At 38.6% G+C, this 22995-nt stretch overlaps 1 protein-coding gene across 7 annotated transcripts in view; it reads right to left on the bottom strand.

The window, feature by feature from the left end:
* Positions 1-22995, bottom strand: part of ADAM23 (ADAM metallopeptidase domain 23) — a 186340-nt gene that overhangs the window by 20810 nt on the left and 142535 nt on the right. For 3 of the 7 annotated variants that reach the window (XM_075180210.1, XM_075180211.1, XM_075180213.1), the window contains exons 16-24: positions 22716-22787; positions 15471-15557; positions 14268-14348; positions 11943-11993; positions 10690-10753; positions 9004-9109; positions 8449-8568; positions 7700-7868; positions 5888-5999 (exon numbers count right to left, since the gene is read on the bottom strand). In XM_075180210.1, coding sequence (XP_075036311.1) covers positions 5888-5999; positions 7700-7868; positions 8449-8568; positions 9004-9109; positions 10690-10753; positions 11943-11993; positions 14268-14348; positions 15471-15557; positions 22716-22787 — 862 coding nt within the window. Of the gene's footprint in view, positions 1-444; positions 1108-5887; positions 6000-7699; positions 7869-8448; positions 8569-9003; positions 9110-10689; positions 10754-11942; positions 11994-14267; positions 14349-15470; positions 15576-22715; positions 22788-22995 lie in introns of those variants that run through there. The other 4 variants (XM_075180208.1, XM_075180209.1, XM_075180212.1 and 1 more) reach the window with 3 other exon arrangements.

Raw genomic sequence — 22995 nt, 5'->3', positions numbered from 1 at the left:
CTACTGGGATTATAAAATATTAGTTTAGTCCATGTAAAACACAACCAACACGTACATACATTGGAGGCAGCGCCTATGCCATGGAACTATAACTTCTGGGGGATGCAGCCCATCAATTCACTAGGAACCAGAGACTACAGTGAGGTACCAACTCATAGGCTGCATTCTGAACAACGGCACCTCATCTATGTGTAGTCTTGGCAGGATGGTAGAACAATAAATGGACCAATAAATCCTGAGATAAAAATGTGAACATTTACAGTCACACAGTAAACTGTGATACAAATCAATAAGTAAATGTAGACTAAGATTTCAAATATTTTGGTTTGAACATAATGCTTTTATTAAAAATCAAAAATGTCTATTAAAGGGTTGGCACAACTAAATGCATATTGTCAATATGACGAAAACAGATTGCATTTAATATTTAAGATTAACCTTTAGATGTGTCTTTCCTTTCAAAAAATTACCGATGTAAACAACCAAAGTACAATTGATGCTCATGGCAATTTTTTTTGTTTACCATGATAATCCTGTGCCTTTTTTCATAAGAATTACCATGGCACTTTTCTATCAGGGTTGTGAGTCAATCAAGGAAGTATAATGTAAAACACAATAGAAGGCCTCGGGAGTGGGATTTACATAAATGAAAATTGCGACTACAATATATATTTAACTACATTTAAGGTCACATATTACAACACAATGGACTCAGATGTTTTAATGTTTTCTACCATAAACAATTTTAGACAACAACACATACACACACCTAGTTCATGTTGGGTTAGGGGAACAAGGAAATAAATTCATAGTATGCCCCACATTGTCCCAGACAGGAGAGGGTCAACACTGCGTAAGCAAATCACATGACAAGGACACGGTCAAATCACATGACTGGTACGGTCATCACCACATGACACAAAGCCAATGGGACAAGTACACATAAGGCTCAGACACACAGTATACTTTTACCTCACACACTAGGTACCAAACATGAAACTTGGAAAAATGCTTACTCTATTCCCCACCCTGTGCCTCCAAATATCACCCCCAGAGCCAGAATGGTCCCTGCCACTGCACCTATAAGTCTGTTAGTGGCCATGCTCACTGTTTGGAGGGAAAAGGTAGATTATTTTCAGGTAATTAGTAACTTTTTCATTAATATAATGTTAATAAAACAGGTCTCAATCCTCCATTTGAAAACACAGGATCCTATATGAATACTTAATAGAACATTACCAGTGCTTATCCTTAAACTGCTGTTATAAGCTTTGGAAATTTCAGTAAGAGGATGCTTATTAAAGGCTGGGTAAAAGAGTGAATATGGACAGTTCTAAAATATTTTAACATTTATTTACTTTAGAACCACATCTTCATTTAAATTTGAAAAAGTGTGTGCCATAATGAAATGAAGTGACATTTTTTTCCTACAGAGAATATATTATTTGCCAATTGTAATAATCTTTAACTATTTTTATTTACATAAATCTAAAGTAAAATTATACAGACACAATAAATTACTGATGGGTTAGTATTGTGCATTTTCCACTCACTGCAGCTAATGTCATAAAAAAATAATAACTGTGTTTTGTAGTTAAGCACAATTTAATTTAAAAAAACTAACAAAGTGATAACTTAAGTAATTTTTTTGTATAATGTAGAAGATAATTAGAAAATACACATAAAGCAACATTTTTACTAACAAAATGAGATTTTTTTTGCATTTACTATTAGCACTTTTTTTCCAATGCTGTAGGAGTACATCGACAAAGGGTTAAGTTTCACCCCTAGCCACTGACAAAAAATGACTCTTATTCTCCCCTATAACCTTCAGCTTCTGTTTCTCTTCAGTTTACCATTATCCCAGCAAGGAGATAATTAAAACAGAGGAACTAGGAGAAGGACTAGTCTGTGTCCTCTTAAAAATTGGTGAAAGGCATTAAATGGTTAGAATAAACTTTTTTCCATCTGCAGAAGGGGGGCACAGACAATGGCAAAGCCATTCTCAATGAGAGCTGAGAAATGGATAAGAATTTATAGCCACCTGGAGGACTTTCTGCCAAAGGCAGTCTCCTTGTATATTCACTTTGTAGAATTCTAAAAGTATGCAGAGACAAATAAGTGTGCATTCTGCAGATCTGGTTTGCTAAAGTCACATATTGCATTACCCAAGGGGGCCAAAGCCCTATTCAAGTGACGGTCAAAATCCAGAGGGTAATTGATTGGGAGAGGCAATGAACTGCTTCCTGTAGCCATCAAAGAGAACCAACAGATTGTCCTCCTCATTGCTTCAAATATTCTTGAATGACGAAGAATCAAGAGCCCACCAAAGGACTGCATTGCCCTCATGGAACACTAAGTATTCACATTGATGAAAGAGAACAGCCAGCTTGGAGACACTACTAGTCGATACAATAGCTAGTAGTAAAGACTGCAACCTATTCCTAACAGGAATTCTCCTCTCCCATCTATGTTTCATCATAAATGTTGCTCCCCATCTGTTACACCAGTCTGCAGATCTCTACACTGGGTCCTGTTGTCCTCCAAAATCCAATTCAAATTACTCACCCTTACCTACAAAGCCCTCAACACCACCACCATACTTCACAAATCTAATATCAAAATACTCTCGCTCTCCTCATCTATGGTGACCACATCTCACTCTCGCCTACAAGACTTTTCCTGTGCCTCTTTACATTAATGGAATTCCCTACTACATCCGATCAGGTTCTTCCATAGGCTTCAAGTCTTTAAATGTTCTCTGGAAATGTAATCTCTTTATTACAGCTTGCCTTACTTCCACCGATACTACCCACACTAATGTAAGCTCACAACTATTCCAATCTCCACTCTAAACCATACTCGCTCCTCTTGTTTCAACTGTGCCCTTTTCCAGTTAGAATGTAAGCTCTCTCATGCCCACATTTATTTTGTCTACCTTGTATGTCCTTGTGTTCTGTATATCCTGTTTGCCCCACTGACTAACATTGCAGAGCACTGTAGTACCTTACAAATCGACAAAATGTATATGACCCACTCCTTGCAAGAAAACCTTAACCTCTGGAATGAGGACTAACTGAAGAAAAAACAAACAAAGGGACTGATACAAAGTGGGACGTATCCCAGTTTGCATAATGTATCTCTGTGACATCATTCTGGGCAGAAAGTGGGTGCATGCATATACGCCTATGCAGACTTGTGCAATTTTGACCATCTTTTCAATCTTCCAATCTGACTATAAGATTAATTTAGGGGATCTGGAGAGATAATGGAGAGAGGAAAGATATTTCCCAAAGTCCAGGGAGTCTATAGATGATATTCCAGCATATCTATCTATGGACATCCATAAGATTCTGAAAGGCCATGGGAAAACAGGGACTGGAACAAGGCAATGTTGAATGAAAAAAAGACACCTCATATTTGTCTATCGTCATCATGAAGATCATTAAAATGGCCAAAGCAAATCACTTTGCCTATTGTAGCATTTAACCTCTTTTCATCTTTAACTGGATGCTACAAGTGCTCCCTGATAGTTCAGGTAAGCAATCATATTGGTGTTTTCCATCTGGAACATGGTTATCTGACCCCTGAGGAGCAATATCCAGGCTCTCAGGGCTAGATAAGTGGTTTTAATATAGTGATAACTAGGGAGGACTCCTGAGAAGTTAATGTCTGTTGGAACTGGCAGCAACAAACTAATCCTCTATTGTGACCCTCTGTCAAACAGGGACTCAGAATGGTCTCCTCCCCCAATCAAGTAAGATGGACCCATCCACCACTTCAGGGACATAACCAACCTAGGAGACATTTGGAGAAGTGCTTAGTAGACAGGATTGCCCTTTGAAGAGGACAACTCTAAACCTGCTTGCATGGAACAACCTTCACAGTCTCTATTACACTCATGCAGTACCTGATGGTCATGCATGGGTTGGACAGGAAGGGAGATATTAGTACATGGAGAGAGAGGAATGAAAATCCTCTTTTGAACCATATTTAAAAGGAGAGCCAGGGATAACAAGAGATTGATCATCAGCAGCAGCAGCTATTTATATATCGCCACTAATTCCGCAGAGCTGTACAGAGAACTCGCTCACATCAGTCGCTGCCCCATTGGATCTCACAGTCTAAATTCCCTATCATACATACACACAAACAAATACAAAGAGAGATTGATGGCACCAGAATCTACTTGGATTACATTATAATCCAGTCATGATTCCAAGGATCAGGCTTTCACCAGGATATCATCCAAAAATGCAACCAGGACACTCAAGCAATGCCCGAGTGCCGCCATGTGTCCATGAAAATAGATGTGCACACTCTGGAATGTAAAACAGTAACTGGAAAAAAGGAAGCACTGATGATCCTCCCAGGTAGAAGGTTTAAGTATGGGTCCTTGATGTCCAGAGGTGCCAGGAACTCCTCTTCACTCATGGATATTCACACCCTCCTCTGCAGAGATCACCTACTTGGCCCACTAAAACTACCATCTGGCATGTTGAAATGCACATGGCCACATGTGTGTAAAAGGCCACATGCCCACCTCGTTTCATGTACAGGGCACTGGAAATAAATTGGTGAGGATCAGTGGAACACAGCTTTGTAGGGGAGAGAAGTAGACTTTTTTTCTCAGCCTCCAGGTGGTGGAACATAACTCTCCATCTATGTATCCCTGCTGCAGATAAGAACTTTAATAATTTCAGCAAGAAATTAGAAACAATTAATGAAAACCTCTGCTGGTCAGCCTCTGACAATTGGCTCCTGAATGGAGAGTGCCAACAGAAGACAGCTATCATTTCTATATATGTAGCAGATCTTACAGAGATAATTATGGAAGATAAAAAGCAGACATCTCCACTAAATGTAAGTACAGAAGCACTAGTGTTGAGAAAGAAGGGCATAAGGCAGGGAGGTAGAAAAGCCCTTTAATACAACTATTTACAAATGTAATTGGTTTGTGGAGTAAGAAAAATGTCTGTCCACTTATTTAAGGGACTTCAATGAAAATTGGTGTTATTACCATTAACACATGAAAATCCAGAATTGTAAAAAAATATTTTTTGTTATTTTGTTTAAATGTTTCCCTTGCTTTAATTATATTGTCTTTAACAAATGTTCCTGATTCACTTGGCTTCTCTATCAAAGTATGTCAATCTTTATCTCCCTGATCTAAACATTGCTTATACAAAGCAACACGTTTACACTTTTTATGCTGCTTCCTCCTTTCTCATTCATAGATCTTACCCATTATATTCTCTACCTTAACTTACTCCATACTAATTCCTGATGATTGCCTTTGTTTCATATTACTGTATTTACTTTCTGCCTTCTCCCTCACAATGTCCACCTATAACATCCTGACCCCATGTTATTCCTTCTTTTATTTCACTTTACCATGATAAGAAATAGACACATGCACTTCTGCATTTTCTTCACATACAGACATATGTATTCTAATATACTCCAGTATACATAATAGAACATTCAGTGAGTACTTAAACCAAGAACCCATTATTTCCCTAAATATTTGTATACTAGAAAGAACATCTGATGAAGCTAATGTTTAAAGGAGAAAAGTTATTTAACCCTTTCCCTACCAAGGAGGTACGTTACACCTTAAACAGCAAAAGTGTCACTTAAACCCAATTTCTGACTGTTGCTGTCTTTCTCTTTTCATCCACAGCTGCCACAACCCAATGTCAACTGAGCAAAATACTAGAGAAACCAATTTAATTCTGAAAGAGACCATAACCTCTTATAATATGCAGGATCTGTAGATCTAGTTGACATCTTTGCCTGTGACATTGGCTCTATCACAATTTCTCCCTCTATAATATTACTTGGTGTGCTTAATGATAAAGTACATGTGAAACAAAATAGCACAAACCCTTCGGTACGTCATCTTTTTTGTTGTTAACCTCCTTCTTTGGGTCATATATACTGCAGTCAGTTCCTGCCCAAGTAGAACTGCATATGCAGGTGGCTTCATTGCTGCAAACCTGAAAAGTAACCAGAGAGTAATAATGTGAGAAAACAGGTGCCCTTAACTCTTAGGATACAATCTGTTCTGTTGCTACATCTCATAAGCCAGCAGAACTGGTATATATTTCAGTTATCATGAAAACAGTTTAAATGAATGAAGTTTACAATGAATCAGCTTACTATGTAAAAAGGATTTGTTACTCTGTTTAACATGTTCTGTTTTCAAAGGAACATACTTAGTTACAAAAAATAAGGCAAGTGTAAGTTGAGTACAGTAGGGGCATGTACACGAAATTATAGCACGCTTCCTGGAAATGGGACTAAATGGGAGACCCAAGTACCAGAGGCCTGGAGGAGAGCTTTGTGCTGATGATGATGACTCCAGCAGTAGTATATAGCTGCTTCTGATTTATTTGCAGACTGACCCCTCCAGCTTATAGTACTTTATTCATTAGCATTGCAGTTACGCCTGTCTTTTTGGCTGTTTTTGAAATTTCCATTTGGACTATTGCAAGAATAAAGATGCCCATTGTATAATTAAAGCGGCAAAGGACATATGTGAGGGTGTTTGAATTTAGTTACATTTTATATGGAAAATGCGACTTTCACATGTATTATTAACACACTATTCTCACTTATGTATATGACACTTCATTACATTACATAATGTGCAATTAAGCTATTGCAACTTCCGTATTAATATCTAACAACGTCAGGTTGCATTTCTACGCTATAGGTAGGTGTAAGTATATGCATTTGTACACCTGACATATAAATACTTCTGTGCTAAATTGGGTGTATTTTACATATATGCGACTCAAAATACACGTCAAACCACAATTTATTTAAACGTACAATTAGGCCCTCAATGTTCTCCTTAATTGCCTTCCTGATTTACATGACCAGCAGAAGAACAGTCACGTGATCAGCACATTACCTGTATACACAATTGATGTGCAGGTGGTGTTCAGATGGGCATGTGGCCAATACCTCAAAAACTCATCATCACTACAATGAATGCCCTATGATAAGGCTGACGGTTTAAATTGTAGGTGACGACAGTGCACTAAGACAATAGGTTATCAGTCTGGTAGGGCAAGAAACTGTGTATTTAGGACATAATACATATTTAGACATTAGGCCCATAATTTGTGCTGTATCTTGCGTAAAACACCTCTTAGGTATGCTCAGAAACGGACCTTACACCAATGAACATATTTGCAGGTAATTCATGTTTGAACGCAGATTACATTTTCGACTGCCTACTACTTGAAGGATGGAACGGCGAAAAAAGGGTCGGATGAACGTAGACAATATACAGTCGGGCGTGCCAAAGACATGCCAACGCAGATGCAGCCGATTCAAGTCCAGTGCTTCCCTTAAGTGCATGTTTTTTAGCAGTAACGTTTAGCCAGAGCATACTCATACCCAGATTCAAATGGAAACGTATCATGAGATCTGTTTATATTTGAACATGGTTGGAACTACGCTCATGATCTGCGCAAGGTGCATGCGGTTTGCATCCAAAGTTGAATCAGGTCCTTAATGTATAAAGTAATAATAAGTGTATAATAGAACACTGTGAAAAGTCATTAAAATTTGCTGATTTTATCATTTAAATCTTATACAAAGAACCACTTCAATACTTCATTTACACAGATCTAAATCAGTGTATTCTTTCTCCTTCACCTTACAAACAGCTCTAGGTTGGTCTTACCCCATGTCCAGAACAGACTTTCCCATTAGAACCCAATGGGCAGCTGCTGATGTTCAGTGATGCAATAGATAGGCACTTCCTGTCTAAGCACATCATTGACGGACCACATGGAGTTCCATCTTCCACATATCCCATATCAGTCTCATCATCCAAAAGAATATGAGCACCACTGTTGAAAATATCATTACATAAATCAATCTGAGCACTTACAAGTTATTGTGGATAAATGCATAGACAAACAGAGAGCTAATAATAGGGCATCTATGTAAAGTGCTTAACTAAAACTTTTATCAGCTCTAGAAATGGGAACATATACAAGGAAATGGAGGTGGTCATTTACAAAGTGCATTTAATGCCAACTGTAAACATTTTAGTTTTGCACAATTGCACTTGGATTGTCCGCCCAACACACTTTAATGTGCACGCCTACTCTCTGTGCTTGCTAGCCTCCTCCACAAAGCAGAAATGCGCTATAAATCTTTAAAAGCATACTGTACAAAAGTGTTAACTTCATATCAAAGTCCAACCTCCGAAACCCTTTTAGTAAAACCCCTTAATCTGAAATCTCCTTTCTGCACTGCTCTGTTAAATCTACTCCATGCTTCGCTAGGAATACCTCCACTCTGCCCAACTCATCTTCTCTGCCTGTGCAAACTGCTGCTCCTCCACAAATGGGACCATCTTCCTCAGTAAAAACCTACAAAAACCAACAAAAATAATAATATACAGGATCTGTGTAGATTAAGTACCTGCAGTCCACCACTCTCCCCTGGTGATTAATGTATGTGGGTGGTATGTCGCCTTCTAATTTGCCAATGCGGGGAATTTTAGATACATTGGCACAAAGTAGAAACCCACAGAACACATCACTAGAAGAAGAAAAACATTGTTGTTGTGACAATATTAGTACAACATTTAAACATATGTATGATATTGCCTTTATGCACATAGCAGAAAAACTGACTTGTGGTTGAAGGGATATTCATGGGGAATTTGGGAATAAGGAGAATAGAAATGAGAAGACAGGGGAAGGATTGTTTGTTGTAAAGTAACCTTGGGAAGTGTGATTCAGTTTAAAAAAGTGACAAAAACTAAGTAGATAAAAAAATGGTAAACAAGACTTTATAAAAAGTTTGACTCCCACAATATAGGCAATATAAATTGACTAACAGTTAAATAATATTACTTGCTTAGATGACACTAATTGTAACAAAGCAACTATTAATACCTTTTAATATTTGCTGGTAAAATACCTCTTAAGAAGTAAATGTGCTTTACTCACATAACCAGCTCTTTTTACTTACTGTTTACTGCACTGGATCCAGTTACCTCCATCCTTTCCACAATTTCCTTTCTCTGTGCCTTCTGTATTAAGCCTTTCATAACAGTACTTGTCTGAACCAGCAGCTTCTACCAGGACGAGAAGAGAAAAATGAAGGAAATGTACTAATAGAGATGGTATCTACTGATTTGTTGTATTGCTAAATCACCAGATGTCACTGATAGGGCTTGTGTGTGTGCAAAATTTGATGAGAGGACCTGGCTCAAATTCTAAAACCTGGGCCCACAGGCCTTAAGCTATGATACTGCCCATCCATGTCACATCATGTATTTTTCCATGACACTTGTGCATCGTCAGATTAATTCTACATAGAGATTTCGTATCACTGTGTAAGCATCCCCCAGTTTTCCCCTTTTCAGATTTAAAAAAAAAAAAATCAAAAAAGGCGAAGTAGACGGAGAAAGGATATAATATTTATTCATTGACCTCAAGAAATATCACACCTGACAAATATCTCCCTGGGGAAATTGGTTATGTTGGTTTGTCTAATATAGCAGTTTATAAAGATACTATAATTACCAATCATTTGCATAGAAATAAAATTATTCATAATATGTATTATCTTTACAGATAAACAGAACATTGTATAACACTAACGTAGATTTTACAGATATGTTAGAAACCAGGAACATGCATATTGATTTCTTTTGATCCCTTGCTTCCTGAACATCTGTATTTCCTACTTCAAAATTTTACACATCTCTATTTAAAAGAGTTGAGTAACTACACATTAGTCAAATGTATTTTATGTTAGCCTTCTAAAACAGATTATATCTACTGAGAAGTATACTCAAAATGTTGGTAGATTAACTATCTTTTCCTGTTTCCCTACTTAATTGACTTTGACATTTAAATTAAACCCATAAGGTTGAATAATATAAAGCGTGATATGCACAAAGAAATTTGCTTACTTGAATTTAAAAATACTTACAAACTATATTCATAATAATATCAACAATAACAACAACAACAACAATAAAAATAATAAAAAATAATAATAATACATAATAATAAAACTTTAATCACACTATAACATAACATCAAATGAGATAGCCTTTTGAATGCAAAGTATTGTAAAAACAGTGAAAAACTGTAGTTTGAAAAGCTTATTTTTATGATTACATTAATTTGTGACTGCTGGGAATTATTTTTTTTTTAATGAAGAACATTTTTCTCATAGCTGTTAGTGTAACACATTACGGCCCTGATTCATTAAAGAAAGTACTGCAAAAAAATTAGTACGTTTTCTCTTGGACAAAACCACGCTACAATCCAAGGGGTGCAAATTAGTTTATTTTGCACATAAGTTAAATACTGGCTGTTTTTTAATATAGCACACAAATACTTGATAGCTTTATTTTTACACTGAAATTTAAAGCTGTTCTAGGACATGCCCGTCCCCAACTATAAATCTCTCCCCTCATTTTAAATTTAGCTCCCCCTCCAAAGCAACGTGGTGTTGCACAGGTGAAAAGTTACTCATTTTTTTTTTGCTTTACTTTCCTTAATGAATCAGGCCCTATAAGAGCAACTAACGGAAATGGCTGTACCCTTTAATGTAACTGAGCCAGGTTTGTTAATAGACACCTATACTGTAAATTAAAAAAAAACAAAAATGTTACATAAGAATGAATATAGTCAAACTTACTTTGTCCCCAGATGTGTTTGCACTGATTGTCTCTTGTCTTGCATTCACCATTATAACAGCGTCCCTAAAATATATTTTGCGTGGTCAGAAAATTGATAAAAAAACAGCAAAATAACAACTGAAAATATATGTAATATTAGTCCTCCATTTATGCCTTACAGTGGTGGGAGTTATGGGAAAGGTGCTGGCTTTACCATTTAAATAGTATGTTACACTTGTGCTGAACAACGTTATCATACAGAGGGCCACATACAGTATACATGCAGTATATACAAAATTCATGTTTGGAACAGAATCCCAGAATCCTATTGTCCTGTCTATGAAGGTCTCAGGGAAACAAGGAGCCTCCAAAATGCTCTTGGCAAGTGGCATCCAGAAGAAATTGCTTAAGTTTTTCTTTTATACAGCTGAGGTTGTCTAATGAGACAGACTGAGGCATCAATCTACTGCTCTACGTTATTGAGGAGCCAGTAAACTGTAAGAAAGTTTGTTTGAAAACCCTCTTTCCTTTCTGACATTGGCTGAGTTAGTTATTTCTCTCCTGCTGGGAAATATAACACTATGGATAATATCTTATATAAAGAAATCATTGGTCTGTTTATTTGTTTGTCTGTCCAGTTATGCATTCAGATACCCCTGCGCTGATTGGGATGAAACCAATGCACGGTGGTCCATTTGGATCCTGGCCAGGTTGTAGGTGGCTTAGGGTCCCGGTCAGACCTCCAGTTGGTGTATGATGGGCAGAACTTTGACCCAGGGAGCCTGCTCCAAGCCTGCATTTGGACACCCATACACTGATTTGGAGGAAACCAATGTGAGGAGGTCCATTTGGATCCTGGCCAGGTTTTAGGGGGGTTGGGTCCTGGTGGGACCTCCCTTTGGTGTACGTTCGGCAGAACTTTGACCCGGGGAGCCTGTTCTGAGCCTTTCACTGGATGGATTTGGACGAAAACTTCACAGAGTGATAACATTGGATTCCAGAAGACATACTAGGGGGTTAGGTTCCTGGTTGGACCTCCCGTTGGTGTTCTCTGGTCAAAACTTTAACCCGGGGAGCATGTTCTGGGCCTTCCACTGGATGGATTTGGAAGACATTTTAATATAAAAACAAAAAAAACAACACTGGGCAGTCACCTAATGGGTATGTTGGAAGAGCTGCTATGCTGCTAATTATTTTTAAAAGGTTGACAGTTACATCCAACTCATTGATAACTTAATAACTTGAAGATATTTGAAAACATTCAGCATGTTACCTGGTTTGAATCGCAGACATATCCATCTTGTTTGCGAAGGTTGGGTGGGCACTATAAATACAAAACATGAGAATTTAATACTAAATTGAAACTTTTCTATGGAAACATGTAGAGATATAATAAATAGAAAACATTTTGAGAATGAATATATTATACGTTTGTGTAAACTACAAACAGATGTCTACATAGTTTACTACACTCTTGTATTTTTTCTCCTTCTTCTAGTTGTCCTCTGTGCATTTCCTGGCTTTTCTAAACAGATCCTTAAATGGGTTTCCACATACATAGCTCCAAACTATTCCTCTTTACGTGTTGGCAATAGTACATTTATGCAGGAGGAAAAACTGACCTTGAAAAAACATGAAAAGATTCCACAAGGTGTTTGATGCCTTTATTTTTGTGTACAACCTATTCTTCCTGTGAAGAATTTTTTATCCCATTTCTGCTTTATTTATACAGCCAGCCAGTTTGTCTATGTGAGCTTATAATGTATTTCACAGACCAGTCATGGATTCCTTCAATGGAATCCATCAATTAGTCCTTCCCCTGCAGAGCCACAGATGACAAACAGCTTCTCTTCAGATGGAAGAGGCTACTGAAAAATCTACTCATAGTCACTCCAGTAAAACAATCACATTGGAAACAGGTGGACAGAGATTTTCTGGTACTTGGGCAACATGGTGACACAGTGGTTAGTGATCAGAGCCCCCATATCTGTGTGGAGTTCTGTATGTTCTCCTGTGTTTGCATTGTTTTCTTCAGAGTGCCCCGGTTTCCTCCCACAGTCCAAAAACATGCTGATAGTTTAATTAGTGAATAAAATGGATCCTAGTGTATGTTTGTTTGTGTGTTAGGGAATTTAGACTGTAATCTTCAATGGGGAAGGGACTGATGTGAATAATTAATATTCTCTATACAGTGCTGAGTAGTATGGTGACACTATATAAATAAACAATAATCAATAAATGCTTATAGGAAGTATTTCTCAATGTGCCAACAGATGCATTGATTTAATTATCTAATAGTACAGCAATCAACTGTGCATAAGTGCGGGAGACATCTACTTAAACCTAACGAAGCCAATAATTAAGAAAGCTGATCAAGTTGGAATCCTGTTTTTTGTAGTCAGAGAATTCAAATCCATATCCTCTGTTCAATATGATTGTTTTGAAACAAGTTCTGTATTATGCCACAGGCAAATCATAGTATGTGGTCGACAATTTCGATGAACCACCAGTGAACAATCATTCTGTGATTGCAAACATTTGTCACCAATATGATTGTAGTGCAATCAAATTGTTTGTTCATAAACAAGTAAATCAATGAATGAGTGGCCAGCTATGTTGTATTCCAACATTATGAGCCCATTACAGATACAACAGAAAACTTACTTTAGCGATCATCAGTAACATCAAAGTTGGGTATACATGGCCCTGCTTGACCCAAAGCCCTACACAATCTAGTTCTGCCTCCTGTGGTGACTAATAATCGTCAAAAAAATAATGAGCATGGTGTAATAAAGGTGGAGGAATCACAAAAAAATCTTAATAATGTCTTTGATGGAACAACTATAAAGTTTTATGCTGTAGTCTTCATTTAAGATGAAAAGCATTTTAGTCCTTAAGAAAGTATTAAAAGTTGTTTTAAAGTTTATTCTTTCCAGATCCACGTTAAGAGTTGGATTATTTTGATAGGGCAGAGGAGAGCATAGCAAACTAATTTGAGAGCAGGGCCTGATCAGCCAATAGGCTGACCAGGCTGCAGCCTGGGGCGCTGGAGCCTGGGGGGCGCAGCGTCACGGAGATTAATTTTTTTTCACTGCCTTTTTTTTTTTTAATTTAGGCAGCGCCGGGCCTGCATCATCGGGATTGCCCCTGGTGTAAAGGGGGCGGCCCGACTGTCACTACTACATGACAGGCAGTCTGGCAGCGATTGCTGCTAGCTGCCTGTCAGGACGGCCGCGGGAGCTTCTTACTGTGGTCACGTGAGATCAGGACTTCCGCATCTCACGTGACCACAGTAAGAAGAGCCCGTGGCCGTCCTGACAGGCAGCTAGCAGCGAGGGGGAGGGGGAGGGGGGCGCTGCGGCGGTAATAGCCTAGGGCGGCTGGTACCCTTGATCGGGCCCTGTTTGAGAGAATGCTGATCTGACCACTGAGAAATATGTTATTTGCTTTATATTTCCATTATAAGTTGACTTCTGAAAAGGGCATATTTTAAGATCTTATGATTGTTTGTCCATGTAATGGTTTCTCAGAAAGTTTGTGGAATGTTACTACTTAAACAAGAGAACCAATGCAGTAGACAATATAACCATGACGTTACCTGGCCTGAGTCTCCAGTGCAGTGCTCTGTGATGTCACATTCGTTCACTGCATAACGACAGTCATACTCACGAGGGAGGAACTGCAAAGTTAGCATAGACTTTAGAAGCAGAGAGATCCACCATAGATATTCCAACATAAATGCACCATTTAAAATGAAATTTCATGTGATGTTGTGTTTGTGTAAAGTATGTGCTTTTCTTTACCAACTATTCTTATATCAAACTGATGACAGTAAATTAGCTACTTCTCCCTCATAGGGTTCCATATACAGTCACCACCTGTGCACACGGTCCGGATGTCACTTCATATCTCTGATTTAAGCAGAGGGACACTCAAACTTAAAATGGAGAGATGCTTAACTTGCTGTGTGATTACACACCGGCATTCAAAATGAACATTGAGAGATGGATCAACAACGCAGGAAGTCAGCATTCGCACTAAACGCTGGTGTGCACAGAAACTTGTTTTCATGTGGAACAATGATTCCTATTTTGAGCTGCCAGAAAGTTTAGTTGTGGTGCAGAACTATTACATTTGTCTGTATTTTTTGGACTATCTGGGTACTGTCCGGTCAGACACGTACAAGAAGAGAAATATGACACCAAGGAGTATATTTACTAAACTGTGGGTTTAAAAAAGTGAAGATGTTGCCTATAGCAACTAATCAGACTCTAGCTGTCATTTTGTAGACTGTACTAAATTAATGATAACTAGAATCTGAATGGTTGCTATAGGCAACATCTCCACTTTTTCAAACCTGCAGTTTAGTAAATATACCCCAAAAGGTCTGACACCTTTTATATTCTATTAACTTTAACACTTAACATTATTAATAACTTCCCATTTTGGGCTTTGGACATCCATTTGTTAGGAGACATGCTATATCTATCAAACATATCTACTCTGTAATGAATTAATTTATATTTCTTTCCCCTTTTCATGTACCATCTATATGTAGAGTTTGTTCACTGTTAATAAAAGAGCTAAACTAGGCCTACCACATAATAAAAAGCAATGTGCATGAAAAGTTGAGTGTTTAATATGGGACATAAATACCATTTTCCTGTGTCTGATTTTTGAGCTACAGAAAATCCTATTGGGCTCTGGTTACAATCCTAACAACATGTGATGGTCCTCTGGTGGGAGACATGATCAAACTCCAGCATTATAAATGTCTACAACAAGACTAGTTTGTACTCACCAGACATGATGTGTTACAGCATGGACCATCACTACAGTGTGCCCCGTTAGACAGAGAGCATTTCTTGCAGCAGTCTCCAACACAATCCTGGGTAAAATGTTTTGTCTATGAGAAAGGTAGAACATGGACACTGCATATCGGAAACATTTAGAAGATAAGCTGCTGCTTATTGACCCATCTAAGCAGTACGCATTCTGGAGGATTTCACCAGGGGTAAATATCGGGTAAAGAGAAGTGCAGCACAATTATGATATCATTGTGTCTGCTTGTATGCCAGTTTGTATGCCTAAGACAGCATCAATGAATGTGTGGAACCTTAGGTACATGATTTTACAGTGACAAAAGTACAAAATCTATATGGTAGTTATGCACTCATGATGCTTAAAAAAACTAAAAATGCAGATGCCGGAGCAAATTGTACTTAGAGGCAGTTACTTTACTTAGGGTAGGTAGCAGGATTTTTCAAATCTGCGTACAGATAGTACCTGGTCCATAGATGGTATAAAACAATCATTTCTTATTGGCTTACACTTTTTCACACTGAAAAGTAATGATTCAACTTTACTTCCTCACCTAAAACTTTAAAATGCAATTGTGGTTGGAGCTCATTAAGACATGACATTAAACTAGGGATGTGCACCGGCGACTTTTGAGGTCTCGTGTTTTGTGTTTTGGATCCGGATTTTCATTATTTTTGGGGTTCAGATTTGTCTCGCAAAACACTTGACGAAAGGTCTCGGTTCGGATTTAAGGTTTTGGATTCGGATTTTTTTTGAAAAAAACATAAAAAGTTTAAAAATCAAGTTTTTGGGCTTATTTTCACTCCTACGCTATTATTAACCTCAATAACATTCAATAACAAGCATTTCCACTAATTTACAGTGTATTCTGAACACCTCACAATATAGTTATTAGTCCAAAACGTTGCAACGAGGTATCTTTCTGGACTGCGTAGAGGAGTGGGTCACCACAATATATATAATAAGAAAACCATCAACTTGTATGATTCGCACCAATAAATGTACCTGGACTGCGTAGAGGAGTGGGTCACCACAATATATATTAAAAACCCTGAACTTGTATGATTCGCACCAATAAATGTACCTGGACTGCGTAGAGGAGTGGGTCACCACAATATATATTAAAAACCCTGAACTTGTATGATTCGCACCAATAAATGTACCTGGACTGCGTAGAGGAGTGGGTCACCACAATATATATTAAAAACCCTGAACTTGTATGATTCGCACCAATAAATGTATCTGGACTGCGTAGAGGAGTGGGTCACCACAATATATATAATAAGAAAACCATCAACTTGTATGATTCGCACCAATAAATGTACCTGGACTGCGTAGAGGAGTGGGTCACCACAATATATATAATAAGAAAACCATCAACTTGTATGATTCGCACCAATAAATGTACCTGGACTGCGTAGAGGAGTGGGTCACCCCAATATATATTAAAAACCCTGAACTTGTATGATTCGCACCAATAAATGTACCTGGACTACGTAGAGGAGTGGGTCACCACAATATATATTAAAAACCCTGAACTTGTATGATTCGCACCAATAAATGTACCTGGACTGCGTAGAGGAGTGGGTCACCACAATATATATTAAAAACCCTGAACTTGTATGATTCGCACCAATAAATGTACCTGGACTGCGTAGAGTAGTGGGCACTGGGCACCACAATAAAAAATATATAGAAAACCTTCAACAGGTCAGAATTACACCCAAAAATAGTATCTGGACTGCGTAGAGTAGTGGGCACTGGGCACCACAATAAAATATATAAAAAACCTTCAACAGGTCTGCATTACACTGCACATACGGCTGCTCCTCCATCCTCTCCATCATATACATGTTGGAGTTTCAGCGTGTGAAAACCTTTTGTTTTTGATAATGTCAGTGCATTTTGAATATTTTTCAATTTGCCCCACACCACTGAATGTACTTTATCTATGATACGCATCTATCTATCTTGACTGCGTAGTGTGGTGGCCCCGGTACACAATTTGGTACCGAGGCCACAATATAATTAAAAAACCCTCCACGGGTCAGAATTCCACCAAAAAAGGGTATGGACTGCGTAGTGTGGTGGCCCGGTACACAATTTGGTACCGAGGCCACAATATAATTAAAAAACCCTCCACGGGTCAGAATTCCACCAAAAAAGGGTATGGACTGCGTAGTGTGGTGGCCCCGGTACACAATTTGGTACCGAGGCCACAATATAATTAAAAAATTGGGCATCAACTGTCACCGTTGTTTAATATCTGATACACCTAAATATGGACTGCACAGTGGAGTGGCCCCGGTAGTAAATTTGGTGCCGGGGCCACAATACCTCCTCCAACTTCCAAGTGTAGTGTTTATAAAGACAGACAGCGTCAAAGTGTTATTAGTTGACTTTCTTAACCCTAAAATTGTCCCTGTTGCAAATATTCGTGCAATGGACAGTTACTTTTTTATTGAAAGACTCAAGCTTTCAAGTGTAGTGTTTATAAAATATAAACAACAATACAGTAGTTTTAGAGCACGTCAATACCTCTTGTTTTAAATTATGACAGGGCATTTTACTTTTGGTTTAATTTCTTGAATTTGTTTAAATTTGGTTTTACTTTTTGAACATGGCAAACGACTGTTGATTGGTCATATAATGCAAAAAAAAAAGTTCCAAGATGGAATTGTCCTTGGGCCCTCACACCCACCCTTATGTTGTTGAAATAGGACATGCACACTTTAACAAACCAATCATTTCAGCGACAGGGCCTACCAAACAACTGTGGCTGAAATGATTGGTTTGTTTGGGCCCCCACACCAATAAAACAATTCATCTCTCCCTGTACAAACTAAACAGGCTCTACTGAGGAAAGATGTCATCCTCATCCTCAACCTCTGATTCCTCTCCCCCTACAGTGTGTACTTCCTCCTCACACATTATCAATTCGTCCCCGCTGGACTCCACAACCACAGTCCCTCTGTACTGTCTGGAGGGCAGTGCTGTACTTGATTGAGGAATTGATTATTCATTTTTATAAACATCATTTTTTCAACGTTGTGAGGAAGCAACCTCCTTCGCCGCTCACTGACCAGGTTCCCTACTGCACTAAAAACTCTTTCCGAGTAGACACTGGAGGGGGGACAACTCAGTTAAAAAATAGAGCCAGTTTGTACAGGGGCTTCCAAACTGCCTTTTGGAGTTCTACCACGTCACTACCTCTAGTTAATTTAGATTGCAAGGCTTGTAAATATAAATACTTTGAAGATAAAAAAAAGCAGGCTGCACAGACTGTGGAGCTAGAAAGTGAAATTAAATGGACCACGTTACTTTGGTGGCTATCTATGCCCCCCCCCGCCCTACACTTGTAGTTGAATATAAATAAAGCAGCCTGCATAGACTGTAGAACTAGAAATTCAAATATACAAAGAAATGGACAAAGACAGTTTGGTATCTGTCTGCATCAGATCCCCTCTCCACTAGGAGTAAAACAGAAAACTTTTCAGCCGTTATATAATCTAGAATATAAATAGAAATTGAGAAAGGCAATTTGGTATCTGTCTGCATCATAATCATCAACATCCTCCTCAGCGCCAGCTACATCAATATCCTCCTCCCAGTGTACAACATTCACACCTTCATTAGCCAAATCTGTAACTGGACTGTGGGTGATCCTTCCAGCATATGCAGAGGGCATGCTGCAAATGCTGGATGGAGTCACCTCTTCCCGTACAGTGATGGGAAGGTCAGGGTTCACAACCTCGCCTTGGGGATTTGTGATGTCATCTGTTTAGAAGGCAGAGTTCTTTGCTGTTTTGTTGTTGTTGCTGACAGCATAACTCTCTTAAATTTTTTGTAGGGGGGGGGGGGAGGAGGGCTTAGATCCTTGGGTGAAGCTGGACCACTAGTCATGAACACGGGCCAGGGCCTAAGCCGTTCCTTGCCACTACGTGTCGTAAATGGCATATTGACAACTTTACGTTTCTCCTCAGATGATTTTAAGTTTCTCTTTTTGCTATTTTTTGAGAACTTGGGCTTTTTAGATTTTACATGCCCTGTACTAGGAGATTGGGCATCGGGCTTGCCAGACGACGTTGATGGCATTTCATCGTCTATGTCATGACTAGTGGCAGCAGCTTCAGCATTAGGAGGAAGTGGGTCTTGATCTTTCCCTACTTTATCCTCCAAATTTTGGTTTTCCATTATATGTAGCACAAGAGAGCGTACCCCTAAGTCACACACACTCGGCAAAGCCTTTAAAAATTATATGCGGCACAGGAGAGTAGCACTGGACTTAGACTGCTGAATCAGTGAACTTTGTAATAGCAGTACCACTGGACTTTTACACTGCTGAATCAGTGAACCTTGTAATAGCAGTACCACTGGACTTTTACTGCTGAATGTGTGAACTTGGTAATATTGCAGTACCAATGGGCTTATATACTGCTGGATTGGCTTTGCAAATTTGGTTATAATTATTTTTTTTTTTAATTTTTTATTTTAATTTTTTTTATAACTTTTTTTTTATTTTTTAAAAACTTGGGAATAATGGGGAAATAACTATGCCCTTAGAAGCACAGAGCACAGGACACAGCACCACTGGACTGAACAGGACACAGCACAGGACCCAGCAGCACTACTGAACTCAGCAGGACAGAGCACAGGACACAGCACCACTGGACTGATACTGCAGAATGTGTGAACTTTGTAATATTGCAGAACCACTGGACTTTTACTGCTGAATGTGTGAACTTGGTAATATTGCAGTACCAATGGGCTTATACTGCAGGATTGGTTGTGCAAATTTTGTTGTAATTAAAAAAAAATGTAATTAGTTTTTTGTATTTTTTTTAAATAACTTTTTTTTATTTTTTTAAACACTTTGGAATATTGGGGAAATAACTATGCCCTTAGAAGCACAGAGCACAGGACACAGCACCACTGGACTGAACAGGACACAGCACAGGACCCAGCAGCACCACTGACCTCAGAAGGACAGAGCACAGGGCACAGCACCACTGGACTGAGCACAGCACAGCACAGAACTTAACTGAACAGCACAGAACTTAACTGAACAGCACGAGATATAGCAGGACAGAGGACCACCTAACACACCCTCCCTCTACCCTGATCAATGCCCGAGTGAAGATGGCGGCGACTAGCGGGGAATTTATAGGATCCGAGTATCGCGAGATCCGACAACGGGATTATGAGTCAGAGCCTCAGTTTCAGATTTGAATTTGGCGCCAATACCCGGATCTGTCTCGGATCTGACTCGGATCGGCAACGTTCGGATGGGCTCGGATTTCATAAATCCGAGTGCGCTCATCTCTACAATAAACATAGTTATTATTACTATTACCCTTTATTTTTATAGCACCAACAGCACTGTGCACGAGGGAGAAGAATTTCAGTGTCTGCGGCTCGGTTCAGCATTGCTCTCTGCTCTCCCTCTAGCAGTTGCCTGTTTCAGACGTTCATACCCTGGGTGTTTGAATCAGATCTGCCTTAGGAGAGAAGAGAACTGCCCTGGACTGGTTGAACCATCAGGGCCACTATATATCATATCAGTATTTTATTCTTATCTTAATGAACTCCACCAAAAATAACATTTTAAGTTATGTGTAGAACCTCCATTTAAAACTGAAATAATACACAAACAAAGGAAACACATCCACATACTTGTCTGAGTTGCTTTAAATGACAGTTGAAATACTGAGGGTTGTAGGCCTAAGGAATATAGAGGGCAATGCTTGTACTGATTTTGTACCTAGCACACATGATCATAAGGGACACACACATCCATGCAAAACCAATTCAGTAGGGCAGCTACCGAGGGCAAATGTATGCATGTTGTAGCCAGGAGCAGGCTGGGCTGGGGGGATGGGGGGCACCTACCTCTCCAGTTGGTCCCATAGTTGGATAGCTTTAGCTGGGTCACCTGCATTTTTTTCCATTAAAATGTTCCTAATTGGCTGTCGAGTCGAGTCTTGCCCCCCGGACTAAAATTTGCCAGCCCTCCCCTGGTTGTAGCCATGTACTAAGCACAAAAGCAGGCTCAATAATGTAAGTAGAAAGTGTTCATTACTTTACTTCCTTTATTAGTGATTACTGTGTCATACAGATGCAGACATTTGGCAACATGAGCCTTTTTATGTTCACTTAATCTCACTCTATGGGGGGTATTCAATTGACGGCGGGATCGCCGAAAATCCCGCCCTCGAAAAATATTACCGTTAATACGATAATATTGCGCGTAAATACCGTTAATACGGTAATTTACTCGCTGGATTTTAGCTCGCAGCTCAGGGAGCTGCGAGCTGAAATCCAGCGAGATATTACCGTATTAACGATAATATTTTTCGAGCGCGGGCTTTTCGGCGATCCCGCCGTCAATTGAATACCCCCCTATAAGTCTTTACAAAACCATATAATATTAAATTAGCAGGGCATAAGATGCTTTATAGGAAAACAACACTAAAGGAATAATACAGTATGTAAGATATTTTACAAAAAATTATTTACATTTTAAAAATTATTTCACATATTTCAGCATTGATAATACATTTGTTTTAATAAGGTCATCAGTTTTAACTAATTTAATTCTGCAGGCACCTGGAATCAATGTAATCTCCTGGCATTTTTAAAATTCTACAGGCTGATAAGCCTGGAGAATTTTATACTAACCTGGGGGTATATTACTAAACTGTGGGTTTGAAAAAGTGGAGATGTTGCCTATAGAAACCAATCAGATTCTAGTTATCATTTATTTAGTGAAACATCTCCACTTCTTCAAATCTGCACTTTAGTATATATAGTCACTGGTCTCAGCTAGATTGACCTTTGAAACTGATTGGATGAGCCACATCAGGTGTCCAGTCAGCTTCAATCGACACCTGGTTTAGAACTGAAATTCAAGGTTGTGAAGGAATACTTTAAGTGCAAGCAAAAGTAAGTATTATCTGACATGCAGGAGCCTGAGGATGAAAGGCTATCACATGAAAAGTTTGAATACAACACAAACTTGTTCACTAAACCCTGTATTAAAACTATTTATTACACTATTTATTAGTCATAGTTACATATTCACAGTATTATAATTCAGATAAGATACCTTGATTAAAGTGCATTATTGAAATGTATGTGAATGTCTTGTGCATTTGAGCTAATTTTTGGGGGAAGATTAGTCCGTTACATCACCATGCAACAAATACTCCAAGGAATGGTAACTTACTGTTCGTGAACCACAGTCACACTCTTCTCCGGGCTCCACATAACCATTGCCACACTCTGTCACTTCAAACAGCTGTTTATGAAAGATAAAGTGAAAAGGAAATGTCAATTCTCATGCCAACTATTTATTTGCAACAATAAAAAACAATAAATAGTTTTCTAGTGACTATACTAGAAGAGATGTTATTTGTACTGGTCATGTTACAGCAAGTGAAAATAACAACTTTGAATGACTATAAGGAAAAGCTCAGTTGCTAAGGACATGGTAAATTATCAGGGGT

This window comes from Mixophyes fleayi, chromosome 7 (assembly GCF_038048845.1).
Source record: "Mixophyes fleayi isolate aMixFle1 chromosome 7, aMixFle1.hap1, whole genome shotgun sequence".
NCBI lineage: Eukaryota > Metazoa > Chordata > Amphibia > Anura > Limnodynastidae > Mixophyes > Mixophyes fleayi.
Note: the sequence above shows the minus strand (reverse complement) of the source record. Positions and strands in the feature narration are given on the sequence as shown.